Here is a 19394-nt window from a genome sequence, read left to right on the forward strand (position 1 = left end):
AGTTCTTTTTAGCATATGAGCAAAGAAAAACAGAATCAGTCACTAGATGAAATGCACTGAGGCTGTAAAAAGTTTGACCCTGGAAGAGCAGAGTCTCTGGAGAACTCAAATGGAGCCAGAAAGAGGAGGAATGTACTAAAAGTAGGTCACAGCCTGAAAGAGGGGGAAAAGTCTCTGTGCATAAATGTGTGTCTGCAAGGCAGGATTTGAGATAGGTTGTATTACGTGGGGCAGTACGCTAAGAACATTTTTAGCTTCAAATAGAAGACTGGAAATCTGCATTTGCTGGTGAAGAGACTTAAGTTGCTTTTTTTGAACCACATTTGTGTCATGAAAGTAAATCCCTCAAAACTTTAGAGGCGTGAAAAAGGGTCAAGGCGTTACTTGTATCACCTCTGTGTCTTCACTTTATCTGAAGATTCATTGGTCATTGCTTCAAACTGTCATCAACATCAGATTAACTCTGGTATATAAATATACCACTACTTCATTGTCTACACTCACACACTGACACACAAATATATTACACAGAAGTGTGGACTCTGACTGCCCCCAACTGGAATGTGAGAGAAATACAAATTCAGAGATGCTGATTGTGTGAGTCTGCTTCAGTCAGACACAGGTAAAGATAAAAGACTCTGCAATCATGACCTGCGTTGATGTCGGGAACCTGGCTTCTTTTCAGTTTCTCCTCTTTCTCCTTCTCTGCTTTTTCTCTAGCCAGCTTGGCCTTCCTGATCTTCTCTTCAGCTTCCTTCCTTTTCTGGTTCTCTTTCACCGCTTGCTGTAAGAGAAAGAAAACAAACACAGCAAATATAACTAAGGCAGTGCAAGAATAGAAAGAAGTATTTAATGTCTATGCATCATGAGTAAAAAGGCATCTGAAGAAGGTGTGAAATGTAAATAAAACTTCAAAAGCAGACCGATGGTTGCAATCTGTAGCAGGTAAAACAAGTAAATTTCTGAGGCCAATTTATAGTTAAACCACAGAATAAACAAACATGACTGAAGTGTGGTTTTAATTGCCTGTCATCTATGACATTTCAAACTCGATTTCTATACACCATCTGTAAAGATTTCAGCATTTAAACTAAAACCACCATTTTTTCCAAGCACACACCTGAAACATGTTTATGAAGTTGTGGAGGTCTCCAAAGAACTCCTCCACTGAAATCTTTCTTGGATCAAAGACAAAGTAGTCTCCAAGTTCAGTGTACTGCTTCTCCATATTTTTATGCATTCCATCCAGTTTCTCGTGTTGTTCTTGAGCGTAGGTTACAAAACTGTGAAATCATACAGTTAAGGTAAACTCACATTACAGAGAGCTAGTAGTTGAAATAATACAACATTTGTTGTGTTTTTTTCTTATAAGAATACTGGTATTATATCAGACGGGCAAAGGATATAGACAACTTTTCAACAAAATGGTCATTTTCATTTTGTGCAGGAGGGAAAGTTTCCAGATCTTTCTGCAGGCTTTTGATCTGACGCCCCATTTGCTCCAAATTCTTCTGAATTGTCTCTGCAGAAACTAAATGACAAAAAAAATGTTAGGACTGTAATATGACCATGTCAGATTGCATTAGAAATATTCAATATTTGCTAATAATAATAAGCTTTAAATATTGAAATCATTTTCACACATGTCCTACTATGAATACATTTCATTTATCACATAGAGATGACAGTAAAAAAAAGCCTCAACCATCTTAGATACATGTCTTGTAGGTAAAACCAGGTGAAGTGGATAGTTAATTGCTTAAACTGGATTAAAGGCTAAGTGCCCTATATACCTCTGCTGGCCTTTTCCACATGAATAAGCTCTTCAGGAAATTTCATGACATCAGGATACTGCTCATTGCAAACATCAGCAAGAAAGTGGAGCAGCGTCTGCTTCAGATCAGCTGACTTGGTGTCGCGCAGCTAATGGAAAACAATAGATTTTAAAAAGGATCACATGGAAAAATCAATCAAATAATCAAATGTCTGCTTGTTTTCTGTTTTCCTGAGTCTGACTTTGAGTGGGGAAGTTAACAGGATGTAGGCACTGATGTGCAGATAAATTACTTAACACATTCCATTCAAATTTTAAATATCTTAAAATTTGAATGGAATAAACTGTGTAAAATTAGTTGGCTGATGAAATTACTGCCAAATTTGTGTTAGAGATATTTATATCTCCAGAACTTTAGTGTATTGCATCTTATGTGATGATCTGAGAAGTGTGGCATGCATTTGTATTCTGCTCCCTTCGCTATCAAATCTGGAGATTTGATAATGAATCCAGCTCTAGATTTAGCTCTAGAGCTTTGGCCTAGAGCTAAAGCTCTAGGCCAAAGAGCTTTAGCTCTATGGCCTAGGACTTTGCTGAAAAATATGGATGGACTTTGCTGAAAAATAAATAAGAGTAAAAAGGAAAAAAAAAAAAGATGACATGCCAAATTCAGGTGCGGTTTGATCTGAATTTCCCCATGTAGGGACAATAAAGGTTATTTCTATTTTATTAATTTCTATGGCAAAGTCCAACCGCAGACCTATATCCAAATGAGAATTTGTGGCAAGAAATTGAAAATTATGTTTCTGCATTTGGCGGACACCTGTTATTTAAAGCAACTTACAGATGAACATAACAATTCATCTAAACTTAAAGCTAACAATAAGCTACATAGAAGAAATCTAGTTAGGCTTGGAGAGAGGTAGCAAGGATTCCTGCACAATCACAAGGTGATGCACATAGCGTAAGGAAGTACGGGATATATGTTAGGGGGAGAGATGCTTCTCAGTTTGAATTCTCACTAGGTAAATGGTAAAAGGTCATTTCATGTGGAAATGTGGCAGAGAAAGCCAAAGCGACTTGTGGCTTTAATTTCAGTAAAAGTGGGTTCTGCAAAGCCCTGATACAAGTAGCTGAATATAAATTGATTCCACACTTTTCAGATCTTTTGTTGCTGAAAAAATAATTTTACAGTTGGTTTGTGTTGCTTTATAACATCAAAAAGAAAATGCACTGAGGCTAGTGGGTGTACCATAACATGACATAGGATTAGGTATCCATTTCCCCCTAAATAACATGTCTATTCTTCACCTTGCACAAATAGGACATGGAGAAGCCGAATGCAGCTCCATTCCGAGAGCCGGAATTCATGTAGTTCCCAACTAGAAGGATGATCTGCAGCAGGTTGGCAAATGTGTTGCTATTCCTGAGCTCTTCACAGGCAGCCGTCACAGCCACCACATCTGGCTTGATGTTGTTCTGCAGCTCTTCAAACTGCAGCTTGAACTGGATGGCCTGAAGCCGTGGCATCAGTCGCTTCACACTGGACATCTGGAGAAACCAGAGTATGGAGGATTAGAGGGCCCTTCTTGGTGCAGTGGTTGCCAGTATGTGAGTGAGTGTGTGTATTAACACAGATGTGCATTAGTAACAGTCAATCTAAGACAGCTGAACAATATAAGCTTTCTTTGTTGGCATGAAAATATTTTGTGTCCTGTACACTGGCATTGCTCAGTCTCGACATTTTAATTGTGATGATGTCAAATCAATGTCCCTGGCATGTTTGGGCTTAGACATCACATATATATATATATATATATATATATATATATATATATATATATATATATATATATAAATTAAACTAGTAGGGCCAGAACATTTGGATACTTATACCAGTTGCCATATAAGCTGTTCAAAAAAACAAAACGACTATGTATAATTTATTAGACTCCAGTATTCGCAGGGGTTAGGGATCACATCTGCTGAATAGCTAAAACCCAGAAATACACAAGACTCCCTCTGAAAACGTTTACATCTGCTTATTTTAAGAGTTCAAACACCAAATATACCATAATATGCATATATGCATATCTTGTGTTTCATTCATCGTGTTTTATATTTATTTGCATTTGTGTGTGATGATAATTTCTTACCACTACTCCAAATTGTTCAGACTCAGCCAGATCGTCGTATTCATCCTTCATCTCTCCAAGGACACTTAGCTGCTCAGGACCCGGAAGCTGTTTTATCAGGTTCTATGTGAGACAGAGACCAAAATGGAAGATTATATTCATGTATGCCTTAAGTTAGTACTTTACCAATGCTTGTCTATTTCTAAAATATACTGAGACATGGAGGAAATAGAAAATTAAATGAACAAACATGTAGAGTTTAGACTTATATAACTGCATCCTATTATGTGTAATTTTTAAAAGACAAGGCAACTTTTTTTTATCGGGTGCAAATATAAAATAAAATGGCATCTAGCTGAAGAACCTACAATTAGATGAAGCTTATCCCTTTTTGTACTGACTAAGAGGGAACATTGCATAAAAAATGGAAACCTAAACATAACCTTTGACCTCTTTGGTAGACTGATCTTGGTACCTGAACCATGGACTCTGTGAGAATCTTCTCATTGACTTGCAAGATTGCATTCTTGATCTCCTCGTAAGGAAGACGGAATGAACCCAGAAAAATTGCTACATGAAGAAGACAAAGAAAAACATTGCCTCATGAACAAAAACAAAAGAAAAGTACTTCTAGCTTATTTTTTTTCCTGTATAAGTGACTTACAGAGATTTTGTGAAGACTTCGAATCAAGAACTTTTAGCTCCTTCACCTTCTTCTTCTGTGTCTGCTTTTCCTGTCCACCATCCTGGTCTTTTTTAACTGGAGACAATAAAAGAAAAGAAGAGGTCATTCAAACCTTCTTATTCATATAAGGCAACTGTGGAGCTTAAATAGGTGTATGATAAGTATTTCTAAAAGATAAAAATTGATAGATTAATATGCATCACAATGCCTGTGTGATACATATAAAAAGTGACAACGTTGGTATGGCCTTTGCCGTTTTCACTCTCGTCCAACTGTATGATGTCACTGAGGTGTTGGATTTTTGTTTGAGCTGCCCCGGGTAATTCCAAACTAACGTGAAATGGCTTAAAAATGTGGGTAACGTCTCCGTTGAGCTTGGGCTTTTTAAACGTGGCCAGACATCTGTTTACTGTGGGGCATTCAGAGATTGCATTAAACTTATGTATCTGCACACACACAAACACTGAGAAGAGACTCTTTAGATTAACTGGTTCTGACAAGGTCAGAGTTGTGACTGTAAGGATGTGTCAGTGTGGGGGTGGATATGAACTGGATGAGAATTAGGAGTGAAAGATGAACAGTCACATGGGCTTTGGCCACATAACAGCTTGCTGTTTCCAGGCACATTGGGTCTAAGGTCAGCAGAGTTCTGGATGTCACAGCTGTCTTGCTGTTCCTGTCAGGAAATATCTAATCAATCACTGCTTATTAATTTATGATCACAGAACTGACAATGCCTCAAAAGTTTAAGGACTCAAAGTAAAAAACTATTAAGCGCCCATCCTTTTCTGTACCAGTTTTTAATTTCTGTAATGATAGAAAATGACTGCTCTCACATCTAAGTTTTGGGTTATCCCTAAGTGAGTAGATAGGAGCGGGTTTATGGAGAATTCTGCCACCACACACCACATTTAGATGAACGAAAAGAACAAGACATGATTAAGTTGATGTTTTTAAGTGAAAAGGCCAGGATGAAAATGCTAGATGAGGACACGATTTAGATACACATTAAATATCAATGTCATGACCTGAAACCATCTTATGTTTAAGTGCTTAAAGGTGATCATGTACTAGCTCTGTTTCAAGCTCTTCAAATTGACCTTAGAACTAGTTCTTGTTAAATGAGAACTTCTAGAGCACTGCTGGTCAGGATGACTCATAGCTCTCCTGTATGACGCTTCTACACCTTGATGTAAAGTACTACCAAAGCAAAGCATTGCAATTCGTACAAAAAAAGGACAGGGAATCAAACAGACAAATCTATTTTCACTTGTATTAGTAGCACAAAACCCAACCTGCTTTTTGCACAGCCTTCATGCATTAATTTCTTTATCATCATGGTGCACAGTGTATTGAAGAGGCCTGATTCAAACAGTGGGAGTGTCAACAGTTACGACACAGTCACATAATTGCCACAGGATAACAACTCTATTCATTCACTGATCCATCCACAAATCCGGTCAAAGAGTCCTCTGTCTGAATGAGAGACGGCAGTCAGTTCAACAGTCTGCGAACTGCCAATGGTCCTAATGAGGACACTATGTCCTCATTTAGACACACAGAGGGAGAAGAGTGTGTCACTGGGTTTAAGATCATTTGCCTCAGCAGTAGCTTCCACTTCATGAAACTTAACTCACAGAGATAACAAGAACGTTTCAAGAACAAACAATTTTTATTGTTTTAGTATATTTGGGATTATGAAAACAGCCATGGTTACCATATAAAGCACCATTGTGTATCCAATTCTTCTCACAATCCCTGCAGGAAACTAAGACAGGAAGGTAGCCAATATAGACACAGGATAGGAAAATCCACACATCAATGAGGAAATAACATCTTTGCACAAAGACATAACCACAGCAAGCCACAGCTGAAGATATAACAGGAAGAGGAGAGATGAGATTTAAAAGAAATCTATATCTCTTAACCAAGTTTCACAACTGCAAGAAACAAAATTGGAGAAAAATTATTTTTACAAACAGGAGTAGGAAAATCTACAACATTCAACAGTAACCATGTTTCAGCAAATCTGTAAGAAAAGTAAAAACTACAGCTGGGCATTACACAACAAGCAATAAGTAGCATGATGTATTAAAACATACATCATGGCATGTATATGTATATACATCATACAGCTCAACAATTTCTACTTTCACAACTTAACTGTTTTCTCCCTCTTTCTAACAAAATTGGATGACAAAAGTTTTCAATTTGGTGCATTAGTGTAAATTAGCACTGTTTTTGAAAGACAATTTTGTTAAAGACGTCATAATTTATTTTGTTTTTTTTCTGTTCTACTTATTTTGAGTATTTAAGAAGTGTCTTTCAGTTCCATTGTTAAATGTTCATCCAAATTTAACATTTATTAATCTTTGAGAATATTATATTATATTATATATTATATATATATTATATAGTAATATTATACTGCAATTGCAATAACTTCTGGGACAATTTATCATGCAGCAAAATTTATTATTGTGACAGGCCTAACTACAGCACAGACTTGGGACAGTACAAAATCCCTCTGAGCAGGACTGGTGACCCAGTGGAGCATCATGTCAGTGGGTCAGTGTGTGTGTCTCAGAGAGGCAGACCCAGAACTGAACCATATGTGTGGATGTACAGAGCAAAAGCTCAGGCTGCGCTTTAGCCAATAGAATCAGCTTGAGCTGTGTTGACATCACTGCTGATTCATAAAATGGGGTCTGGTGTGCAGACTGTAAAATGGCTGCTCTGTGATTTCTACATGTACAAGGGCTTTTCATTTATGAGCCGATGGCACCTCTGGCGGTGACTACAGAGGACTGCATCCTGTTACACTTAGTCATAGTGGGGGAGGAAAGAAAGATGATGGAGGCAGAACACATGTCTGACCAGACACACACACACATATAAACATTTCCAGCACAAAACAATTGTGGAGTGCTGAAAACACATGACAGAAATGTTTTTATAGTCTGTTTTGTTGGTAGTCAACAAAAAAACAGATTTTATTGCAAAAAACAAATCAACTTTGCCTTAAAACAGGCAGACACACAATCCTCCTTTCCTGGAACACCCCCACCTTCTTCTCCCCTCGACAGCTGCTTGGCACCGTGTGTGTGTGTGTGTGTGTGTGTGTGTGTGTGTGTGTGTGTGTGTGTGTGTGTGTGTTTGTCTGTGTGTGAACTCACACTGGCAGGGGCTGTGTGTGTGTGTCATGGTAGAAATTCTTCCATTGCTGACATCTGCTTTTAATTATGTGGAGAGACCAAAAAAAAATGCAGAAAGTTGGAGGGGGGAAAAGGAAAAGGAGCGGGTTTCAGCAGAATCACGCGGAGCCAAGTCATGATGGGGATTTTGTCAATACGTAACAAACTGTGTGTCGGTGTTTGTGTGTCAGTCTGCACAAAGAGGAGTTTGTTTATCAGTTAGTGAGCTCAGAGAGTGTGTCCTTCACCCCATTTCAGCTAGCTCTCCATTCTCATTTCCTCACTCCTTAAAAGGACAAAAATGTGGAGTGAAGAGAAATGTGGAGCCAGGCTTAGTTGAAACATAAAAAAAGAAATATAAAAAGAAAAGGAGGGGTAGAAAGCGAGACAAACAAAGGAATTAAAAAGAACATAAAACTCTTTCATATCTGGCCAAGCTGAACCTAAAGCATACACTCAAAAGAAGTTTCATCCCTCTTTCATAAAGCAAAATCTTTTTTCTTCACTATGGCTTTTTCAGCCTTTTCATGTAGCCTATTCATCCTCTCATCACCACTCCCTGTTTGTAGATCCCAGTGGTTTATTTTTAACCCGCTAAAAGCTTACAGATGATGTGTTTCATTGTACATTTGTAGCATCAAGAGTTTTTCATGGACCCCCTTGTGGCAAGATGGAAGAAAACCCTCATATTAACTTTATATAATACCAACCTAACTTTTTCCACTCTGCATTCCAGGTCTGGAAGCTGTCTAAACAGAAACTGAGAAGAGGGAGCTGAGTTTAAACATCAATATCCCTGAGCTGAAAAGTTATTTTTGAAAAAAAAAAAAAGCTTCTGAATGTGATCCAGAGAAAGAAAAATACACATACATACACGGATCCTGTGCCAAATCTTCAGTATTTCATGGAAATTTAACCATGTGAAATTATAAAGAACTTCACATGGTTTTAGTTTAGAACTTTAGAAGTATAAAACTATTAAAACTATGAAAGAAAGACAACATAAAAAAATGAAGGGAAAAGCTGCTCTTTGTGTCAACTATGACAGACAGAGAGACAGCTGTTGCTCTGGTCCCTTTAAACTTTAAACTTCCATTCTGTCACTCTATATAGAAGTGTTGGTGTTGCAATGTAAGAGTTTGACAGGAGAAGAATAAAGGAGTTTCCAGGGTAACCTCAAGGCTGAAAGAGCCCCTTCATCCTGTTTTTCCACTGTGAAAGGAAATGAGGAGAAAAGATTCCCTACAGTGTGTGCGTACGTGCATGTGTCCACGGGCACGCCATTGTGTGAAAAGCACCAGATGGCAGGGTGGGGCAGTGGGGAGGGGGACTGGGCAGGATGTGGGAGGGCCAGGACGCAGGGGGACGGCATATGGGAGGGGCTAGGACCTTGCTCCCTTGCGCTCCCCTGGTGCATGAAAAGCGCAACTGCAGGTGAAATTTGAACATTTGATTTAACATTTAATTTAACATAATATTATTATTATTATGGTTGTATTTATTATAAATCAAACTGAGAAAAAAATAAATAAATTGTGTACTGACAAAAAAAAAGTTTCCTTCTAATTGATTGACCTGAGCTGCTGGATGAAGCAAAAACTTTTACTACAAACAAAGAAAAATAAAATAAAATGACCAAAACAATTTTACACCAATCCTTTACAGAATTTTACTAGTTAGAAGCTAATTATATATATATATATATATATATATATATATATATATATATATATATATATATATATATATATATATATATATATATATATACTTAGAGCTTACAATGATTTAAATAAGTTTTTTTGCTGTTTCTCCACAGAAAACTAAAATTATAGAGACAAGTCTGATTTAATACATTAATAATTTTACATGACTAATGATAGTACTACTAATAAACTGTAACAATGCTTATAAATTTAAGTAAGTTCTGTTGGTAAAAAAATCTTAAAATTTGTAAAAAAAGAAAAAAAGAAAAATAATAACACAAAAGTATATATATGTATATAATGTATACAAAACAGTACAAATCTGCAAAAAGATCCAAATGAACTTTATTTTGCCTTCATTAAATTTGACTTTTTCTTTATCAAAAGAATGCTTCAAGTTTTTTTTTAATATAATTTTTCTAATAGATTGATAGAACAAGGAGCAAGAATGTGTGGGCTTTACAATGAGCCCACACTTTATGTGTGGAGTCACAGTGCCCTCTAGTGGTCATACTGCTAAACTGCTGCTCTACAACAAAAAAGCAGACCAAACCCCTGCACATGCCATTTGCAACAAAAAAAGGAAGAAAAAGTTCAAACAACAGTGCTTGTGCAAAGGTGATCCTGGAGGCTGTCAAATGCCCACAATTCGGTCAGTTGGTTTGTGTTTGTATGGATGTGAGGCTGTTAGTGTTGTTCTCCCAGGACCAATATGACCTCTCTGTGCTCTTTTGGCCATGAAGGTCTTCAGTGATGACGCACACATGGCACGTAGCAGCATCACTGATGAGACACACAAACTTGCACACCCGAGTATGCCACCCGCATAACTGATAAGGCACACTATGGTTGACACATCGACACAGCACTACCTTGAACTTGAATTTGCACTTGCTGAAACCACACAAACAGCCAATAAATCCCCAAAGCAAATAACAGAAGATACAGAGCCCCCCCACCCCACTGGTGTATGTGTGCACTTGCACACACACACAACACAGAGGGAGAGGTGAGCCGCTATGGTGTGCTTATTAAATCAGTCCTATATCAGCCAGTCTCCTTGGGACATCAGAAAAGATTTACTACAGCAATTACACTAGCTAATTACAAGGAGGAGAAAGGGAGGGAGTGTGGGAGAGCTACAGAGTGTAGAAGAAAATCAAATCACAAGGAGCGAGTGCAAATAAAGGTGTGAAAACTGAGACCACGAGAAAGCAAATAAAAAGGGAAAGAAGTTTAAAGGACTAATATGATGAGGAAGTGACCTTGAAGCCACCTGCAACACACCAGAGCCTTTTCATGCAGTCCACAGAAACAACAACAAAAACACAAAGACTCATTGTTCAGAAGCCCAAACCAGCTGTGAGTGAGTGAGTGAGTGACTCAGACTGTGTCCTTCTGTGGTGCTATGGTGTTTGTTATTCAAAGTGTGAATGCCCTTGATGCTTCTCTGGCCTTCACAGCACAGTGCTCCCTCTATGGAGAACAGAGTGAGTTGCACTATAAACCAGGGTCTCTGGTAACCTGGGTATCAATCAGGTCTGATCCTTGTTTCTTGCTATGGAGTGACATTTACAGGCATTGTACACGTTGTGTGCATTTCACTGACCAATGAGACTTCTTACAGAGAGTTACGTAAGGAGGTCAGAATGACTTAAGAATAATTATTGTAAACGAAGGACAGAACATCATTGTTTCTGTGTCGGAACCTCTTAGATCCTCCAATTCATTGAGGTCAGCCTTAGGAAGCACAGCTGAATGCTGCTCAATGCCTAGGCCAGTTACCTTGTAGCATATCCCCACTGGCAACATATACTATCTGTACCGACAGCTGGTATGATACATGCACAATCATGCAGTTTCATTTACATGAACAGAGAAGTAGAAATGAAAACTTAAAAGTTGGATTTCCATCTCAATTAAAAAGTTATATGAACTCCAAAACTAGTGTACCCCATGAGGCACGTTTGCCCTGGGCAAAGGGGATTAGGTACAGCACTCCTGTCAGCTCTCAAATATTCATTATTACCTTATGGAAAGATAGCAAAGTGAGTGGGAACTAGAAGAAGCAAGAAAAAAAAAGAGAGGGAGAGGGATGAATACATGATAGCGAGCTCTCTGAATACAAGCAGCGTTGGCTTATGGAAAGCAATATAGATGAAAGGAGGACAGAGAAAAATGGAGGTCTGCACGGTGTCATGCCATGGAGGACAGTTAAAAGCGTGTCAGAGTGCTGGTGCACACTCTCATCCTGTTAATCCCTCAGTTTCCATCCTCTCGTCTGCAACAATCCATCCTTTCTCGTATTTATCTCTGCTTCAGTGATGAGGACAAAGGAAAGCACTCAATCATTTGCCCACCCTTCCTCCCTCTTCCTTTCCTCTTGGTCCCTACAGGCAAAGCTCAGAGGCCTGATTAGCAATTGTGACTTGACCGCATGGTGAAAAAGACTGTGAACACAAGCACAAATTTGTCCACTGACACACAAGTGTGACAAGAAGGAGGACAAGGGCCAGTTTTGCCAGGTCTGATTATCCCTTGAGCAAGACGCACAGAGGAAAAGGGGAGAGGGGGAGGAAGTGGGGAAATTTGCCATTTTTAATGTCAGTCATCACCCGCAGGACTTGCACATACAGAGACTTGAGTGTCTGTCTGGAGGCAAAAAGATTGAGCTGTTTCTGGTGCCTGCCGTTAAGTTTTTTTTTTTTTGTTCTCTGGGAACATATTAATATAATGAGGCAAAGGAAATGAGAGGAGTGGAAAAAAGGAAAAAGACAAAAAAGATGTGAATTAATGATAAGTATCCATGTCGAGAAATTGCAGAAGAGGCAGAGCAGAAGGAGATATGCACTAAAAGGAAGAGAATAAAGATTAGGTTATTCAGTCAATTTAATACCAATAAAGAAAAAGAAATTAGAGCCTAGTTTAAGGAGGCCTGCAACAATTGCTTTGATTAACAGAGAGAAATGACTCTATAGACATGCAAGCAACATCATTTTTAGACCTTTCAAATGTGTTTTACACTGATATTTAAATAGATTTCTTATGACCAAGATTCGCCTTTCAATAATGCTGCGGTGGTTTAATTTACGATTAATAATCAAACACTGTTCAGATTTAAACAAAGAGCAATTTTAAAATGCACTTCAGCTAACTTACAATTAACTTTAGTCCCTACAACTCATTTAAAATTGGATTTGGCCACTTCATGAAATTATCTTTGGCAGACTTCTTTTAGCTACTTCTGACTGGTTGGGAAGTGCAATCTTCACGTCTCTCCACAGATGTTCTCCAGGGGATTCATGTTTGGGCTTTTGGCAGCCCACTCAAGGACAGTCAAGTCCTGAATCCACTCCAGTTCTGTCTTGGCCATCTGGTGATTGCAAAAGGTCATCCCAGTTTCATTTTGCACACTCTGATGCAGGAGTTCCTTGGAGAACATGTGCATCTGCATGCTTTTTCCATCCTTTGACAAGCCCCTCATAGCATGACAGTACCAAAATGACTCTTTAGCGCAGATATATTAGCCAGCCGATGAGCAGTGCCTAGGATTTGCCAGATACTGTCCTTGAAACAGTTAAAGATGTCTCTTCAGACCAGAACAGCTTTTCCTTCATGCTCTCAGAATCCTTTTAAATATCACTCGGCAAACTTCAAGCATCATTTAAGCCTTTTCTCCCCCACACAAGTGGTTTCTATCATGCAACTAAAAGCCTAAATGTTGAAGTGCTGCCAAGATGGCAGACCTTCTGGCAGAGGAATTCTTAGGTGCTTTTAGAGAGCCTGTCAAGTTATTGGTCACCTCCTTGACAAGGCCCCAAGGCTCTGCTACTCAGCTTGGCTTAAAGGCCAACGTTATTAAGAGTCTTGGTGGTTTCAGACTTACTCACTTCACAGTTCACATAGTACTTCACAGCTACTACAACCACTCTCCATATATATATATATATATATATATCATATATATATCATATATATATAATACATATATATATATATATATATATATATATATATATATATATATATATATATATATATATAGCTGACTGGATAGCTCAATACATAAGGCATCAGTATATCACCCGAGAGGCAGGGTTCGAATCCAGTCTGGGTCCTTAGGCAAGACCCTTCAAGCTACTGCCTACCTCATACCATGAGAGATACTAAGTTGCATAACATGCCGGCTCAGACGTCGCCCGGCCAAACAAGGTCTGCGTCAGGTGTTGGGGAACCAGAGCACCTTGATGACAAATGGGCTACTGGAACAAGACGGAAATGGGCGAGAGATGAAAATGTGGATCTGTTGGAATGCTACTACTCAAGTAACCCTAGTGAGAGAGGTTACATGCAAAGACTGGGGAAGGAATGGTTACTTCGACATCCCCAGTCAACACTAAGCGCTAAACAACTAGTAGCTCAGTGTTCCAACATCCGCAAACGGCAACTGCTATCACAACTTGAGATTGACGAGATACAACACAAATGCTACGGCAAAAGGGAGGAACCCGGATGTCAGGACTGTGGGGACTTAACTTCAAGTCCCCACCCAGTGAGGGGATACACGCCCCAATGAGCGAAACAGAGCTGAACGAGATAGCTGCTGACCTGATAGAGAGAATAATGACACGAATGACAACCAGGCCTCCCCGGCGCCAATTACAACGGCTGAGTGAAGTACCATCTGAAAGTCTCATTGAGAATGTGAATGCAGCATTGAGAACGATCCCTACCAACACCATAACAGAAACCAATGAGCTGATCTACAACTCAGCATCAGTGATCCTTGAGATACTTGGCTATAAGAGCAACCATGAGACCCAATACCCACCATGGAAAAGACGGTTAGAGGCTAAAATCAAGGTAACAAGGAGGGAAGTGAGCCAACTGTCAGAGCTCCACAAGGGTGCAATGAAAAGACCAGTACCCAGAAAGTACAGGCAGATGCCCATACCTGAAGCACTCGAGACTGCCAAACAGAGGCTCCAAGCCTTGTCCAGCCGCCTAAAGAGATACACAAGGGAGAATGAATCCAGAAGGATTAACCGGCTCTTCTCCACTCAACCAGCTAAGGTGTACTCTCAATGGCAGGGTAACAATAACAACAGAGCAGACCCACCAAGGCTGGAGACGGAACAATACTGGAAAGGCATATGGGAAAGGGAGGCGTCCCACAACAGCAATGCACAGTGGCTGATCTCTCTACGAGAGGACCACAGCAACCTCCCTGAGCAAGCCCCGGTAACCATCACTGTGACAGATGTCCAAGAAAGAGTCTCAGGTATGAAAAACTGGACAGCACCAGGGCCTGACATGATCCATGCCTACTGGCTAAAGAAACTCACTGCTCTCCATGAGCGAATGGCAGCCCAAATGAACCAGCTGCTACAAAGTGGGACTCACCCTGAATGGTTAACTGAAGGGCGGACAATCCTAATCCAGAAGGATCCATCAAAGGGTCCAGTCCCACCCAACTACCGACCAATAACCTGCCTCTCCACAACCTGGAAGCTCATGTCAGGCATCATAGCGGCCAAGATAAGCAAACACATGGATAAACACATGAGCACGGCACAGAAGGGTATCGGTGTAAATACCAGAGGAGCCAAACACCAACTCCTCGTAGACCGCACAGTTGCCCGAGACTGCAAAACCCGACACACCAACCTGTGCATGGCTTGGATTGATTACAAGAAAGCCTATGACTCAATGCCGCATACTTGGATCATTGAATGCTTAGAGATGTATAACATCAACAGGACTCTGAGAGCCTTCATTGCAAACTCGATGAGGCTGTGGAAAACCACCCTTGAAGCCAACTGCAAACCACTTGCACAAGTGTCCATCAAATGTGGCATATACCAAGGAGATGCTCTGTCCCCGCTACTGTTCTGCATAGGCCTGAACCCCCTCAGCCAAGTTATCAACAAGACTGGCTACGGATACAGACTCAAAAATGGGGCCAATATCAGTCACCTCCTCTACATGGATGACATCAAGCTGTACGCCAAGTGTGAGCGAGACATCGACTCACTGATCCACACCACCAGGATCTACAGCACTGACATTGGGATGTCATTCGGACTAGAGAAATGTGGTCGGCTGGTCACAAGAGGGGGAAGGTCATCCACACAGAAGGGGTCTCACTCCCAGAAGGAACAATAGCAGACATAGAGGACAGTTACAAGTACCTAGGTATACCACAAGCAAATGGCAACCTCGATGAGGTCACAAGGAAGGAGCCACAGCTAAATACCTCCAACGAATAAGGCAAGTCCTGAGAAGCCAGCTCAATGGCAAGAACAAAATCTGTGCGATAAACAGCTATGCCTTGCCAGTAATCAGATACCCTGCTGGAATAATTAGCTGGCCAAAGGAGGAGATAAAAGCCACAGATATTAAGACCAGAAAGCTACTAACAATGCATGGAGGGTTCCATCCCAAATCCAGCACCCTGAGACTGTACACGAGCCGCAAGGAAGGAGGCAGAGGACTAGTGAGTGTGAGAACCACTGTCCAGGACGAAACAACTAAGATCCATAAATACATCAGGGACAAAGCCTCAACAGACAATGTGCTCAGTGAATGTCTCAGACAACAGGGAACGGAGGTTGAGGTGCCAGAGATACCATCATGGGAGGACAAACCCCTACATGGGATGTACCACCAGCAAATAACCCAAGTGGCTGATATCAGTAAATCCTACCAATGGCTGGAAAAAGCTGGACTCAAGGACAGCACAGAGGCCCTCATCCTGGCAGCCCAGGAACAGGCCCTAAACACCAGAGCAATAGAGGCCCAGATCTACCACACCAGACAAGACCCAAGGTGTAGGTTGTGCAAGGAGGCCCCTGAGACAGTCCAGCACATCACAGCAGGGTGCAAGATACTGGCAGGGAAAGCGTACATGGAGCGACATAACCAAGTGGCAGGCATAGTGTACAGAAACATCTGTGCAGAATATGGACTGGAAACCCCAAGATCAAAGTGGGAAACACCCCCAAAGGTGGTGGAGAACGCCAGAGCTAAGATCCTGTGGGACTTCCAGATCCAGACAGACAAAATGGTAATGGCGAACCAACCAGACATTGTCGTAGTGGATAAACATCAGAGGAAAGCCGTTGTGGTAGATGTAGCAATACCAAGTGATTGCAACATCAGGAAAAAGGAGCACGAGAAACTAGAGAAATACCAGGGCCTCAGGAGGAACTGGAGAGGGCCTGGAAGGTGAAGACCACAGTGGTGCCTGTGGTCATCGGTGCCCTCGGGGCAGTAACCCCCAAACTGGAGCAGTGGCTACAACAGATCCCAGGAACAACATCAGACATCTCAGTCCAGAAATGTGCAGTCCTTGGCACAGCCAAGATACTGCGCAGAACCCTCAAGCTCCCAGGCCTCTGGTAGAGGACCCGAGCTCAGAGGATAAGAACCACCCGCGGTGGGTGAGAAGGGAATTTTTTTATTTTTTATATATATATATATATATATATATATATATATATATATATATATATATATATATATATATATATATGATTACAGATAGATCAGATAGATCTGTAATCAGATACAGGTCTCTAAACACTAGAGCAAAAGAGGCCCAGATCTACCATACCAGACAAGACCCAAGGTGTAGGTTGTGCAATGAGACCCTGAGACAGTCCAGCACGTAACAGCAGGGTGCAAGATACTGGCAGGGAAAGCGTACATGGAACGACATAACCAAGTGGCAGGCATAGTGTACAGAAACACCTGTGCAGAATATGGACTGGAAACCCCGAGATCAAAGTGGGAAACACCCCCAAAGGTGGTGGAGAACGCCAGAGCTAAGATCCTGTGGGACTTCCAGATCCAGACAGACAAAATGGTGAGGACGAACCAACCAGACATTGTTGTAGTGGATAAACATCAGAGGAAAGCCGTTGTGGTAGATGTAGCAATACCAAGTGATTGCAACATCAGGAAAAAGGAGCACGAGAAACTGGAGAAATACCAGGGCCTCAGGGAAGAACTGGAGAGGGCCTGGAAGGTGAAGACCACAGTGGTGCCTGTGGTCATCAGGGCCCTCGGGGCAGTAACCCCCAAACTGGAGCAGTGGCTACAACAGATCCCAGGAACAACATCAGACATTGCAGTACAGAAATGTGCAGTCCTTGGCACAGCCAAGATACTGCGCAAAACCCTCAAGCTCCCAGGCCTCTGGTAGAGGACCCGAGCTCAGAGGATAAGAACCACCCGCGGTGAGAAGGGAATTTTTTTATTTTATTTATCTGATCTATGTCAGTGACGTGCAGTGAGGCACTGACTTAATCAGATTTACAAATACAGGCCCCCTGCATGTAAGAATCTCCCTTTTTTGCCATACAGTTTTAAGGCTCCAGGTAGTTTTAAAATCCAGCAATACCAAAAGATCAGTGAAACTAAGAATCTGGAAGCAATGAGAGCCACAAGCTGGCAACCTGTACCTCTACTTGAGAACTTCAGAAAAAGTTTACTTTATAATCTACTGGGATGTTGTACCACTCCAAGTTTGTGAAATTAGATTTAACCTCTTTGGAAAAGAAGCAGCGGCTCACAAAAATAAACTACACAAGAGAAAATGATATTTAAACTGGGAGATAGATATGTGAATTCTGTCCTCGAACATCTGTCTGCTGCCCTCTCCCAGGAATTGGCTGCTGTTGGGGCAAAATGGGAAAAAAAAAAAAAGACAAAAACACAAACAATCACAAAGGATTCACAAAAACACACACCTAATCCCTCCATGTGCTTAGTGAGCCATCAGGGGACATGTTGCCAATCAGACAGCTATGTGATGTTGGCCGAATGAAAACAATCAAGGAACAACACACAATATGGCTCAGAGAATGTGCTTATGAGCACAAGTGTTTGCTTGACTGAGTTCAGACTGGCTGCTGTGCTCACTTAATGCATTCCTAGAGTGTGAGTATGCAGGGATTTTTAAAGTTTTCTATAAATGACAAAATATTGAAGGGAAGTGCAACATAATGTTCAGAAAAAAACAAGCCATTGTTTTAGGACACACAGCAGATCTCGGGTATCAGAAAAATTATGTCGGGATTATCTTCTTTAAGGTTAAACCTACTGGAGGACATGTGATTTGTTTCATTTATTCAAAGCAATACTGCACATTCTCTACAATTGACTGTGAAGATTTAAAATGGTACCTAAAGAGCTCATAGCAGATCTGAAATTCTAAAGTACTAGACTCTGGTTGGTAGGAAACCAACCTGACCCAAAATGTAGTGAAACAGACAGAATCAGATTTTTATTATTTACCTGCTGTTTATATAGGCCCCCCACATGAACGTGCGTATGTCAACCCAGCTATCGTCCCTATCTCCGTCTTGTCTCTGCTTACGGCTCAGTGAGTGTGTCAGTCTGCATAGGCCCCTTTTAGAAGCTACTCAGAGATGGCAGCACCATTAAAATTTAACCCACTATCTCAACACTCACCACACGCAGACAGGAGAGGGTGAGAGAACAGCAGAGATGTTCAGCCAGGATACACAGGGATGTGTTCTCTAACCAAAGATATGGGTGCGTACAACCCCACATGCACTCATTCCACAGGAATCAGTCAGATGTGATAGCGAAAGATTGGAAGCGATGGAGTGAAAGATCCTACACAGATGGAAAATAAAGAATAAGATGGACCAGATTACCGCTTGAAAACCACACGCACGCTTGCATAATGTTCAGGCAGCTATGGAAATGAATGGCATCAATTCACCAGAGGAAATAGAAAATGTGTATGGACCTTACATCCTCATCAGTCTCCACTATTCCATGCTTTATATTGCTTTCTTTGTCATCAGCTCGAGCCGCTTATTCCAACTCATGTAATCCCTCTTTGGTTTTTCTTCCTCTGTATTCCAT

At 40.8% G+C, this 19394-nt stretch overlaps 1 protein-coding gene across 1 annotated transcript in view; it reads right to left on the reverse strand.

Moving 5' to 3' along the window:
- Positions 1-19394, reverse strand: part of LOC129363024 (protein diaphanous homolog 1) — a 41200-nt gene that overhangs the window by 13650 nt on the left and 8156 nt on the right. The window contains exons 2-9 of the mRNA XM_055034919.1: positions 4574-4669; positions 4385-4479; positions 3931-4032; positions 3086-3325; positions 1794-1923; positions 1406-1531; positions 1121-1284; positions 652-784 (exon numbers count right to left, since the gene is read on the reverse strand). Of these exons, the coding sequence (XP_054890894.1) occupies positions 652-784; positions 1121-1284; positions 1406-1531; positions 1794-1923; positions 3086-3325; positions 3931-4032; positions 4385-4393 (904 nt within the window). The 5' untranslated portion in view covers positions 4394-4479; positions 4574-4669. The remainder of the gene's footprint in view (positions 1-651; positions 785-1120; positions 1285-1405; positions 1532-1793; positions 1924-3085; positions 3326-3930; positions 4033-4384; positions 4480-4573; positions 4670-19394) is intronic.

Source organism: Poeciliopsis prolifica, unplaced genomic scaffold (assembly GCF_027474105.1).
Source record: "Poeciliopsis prolifica strain line A6 unplaced genomic scaffold, Auburn_PproV2 SCAFFOLD009, whole genome shotgun sequence".
In the NCBI taxonomy this organism is placed as follows: Eukaryota; Metazoa; Chordata; class Actinopteri; order Cyprinodontiformes; family Poeciliidae; genus Poeciliopsis; species Poeciliopsis prolifica.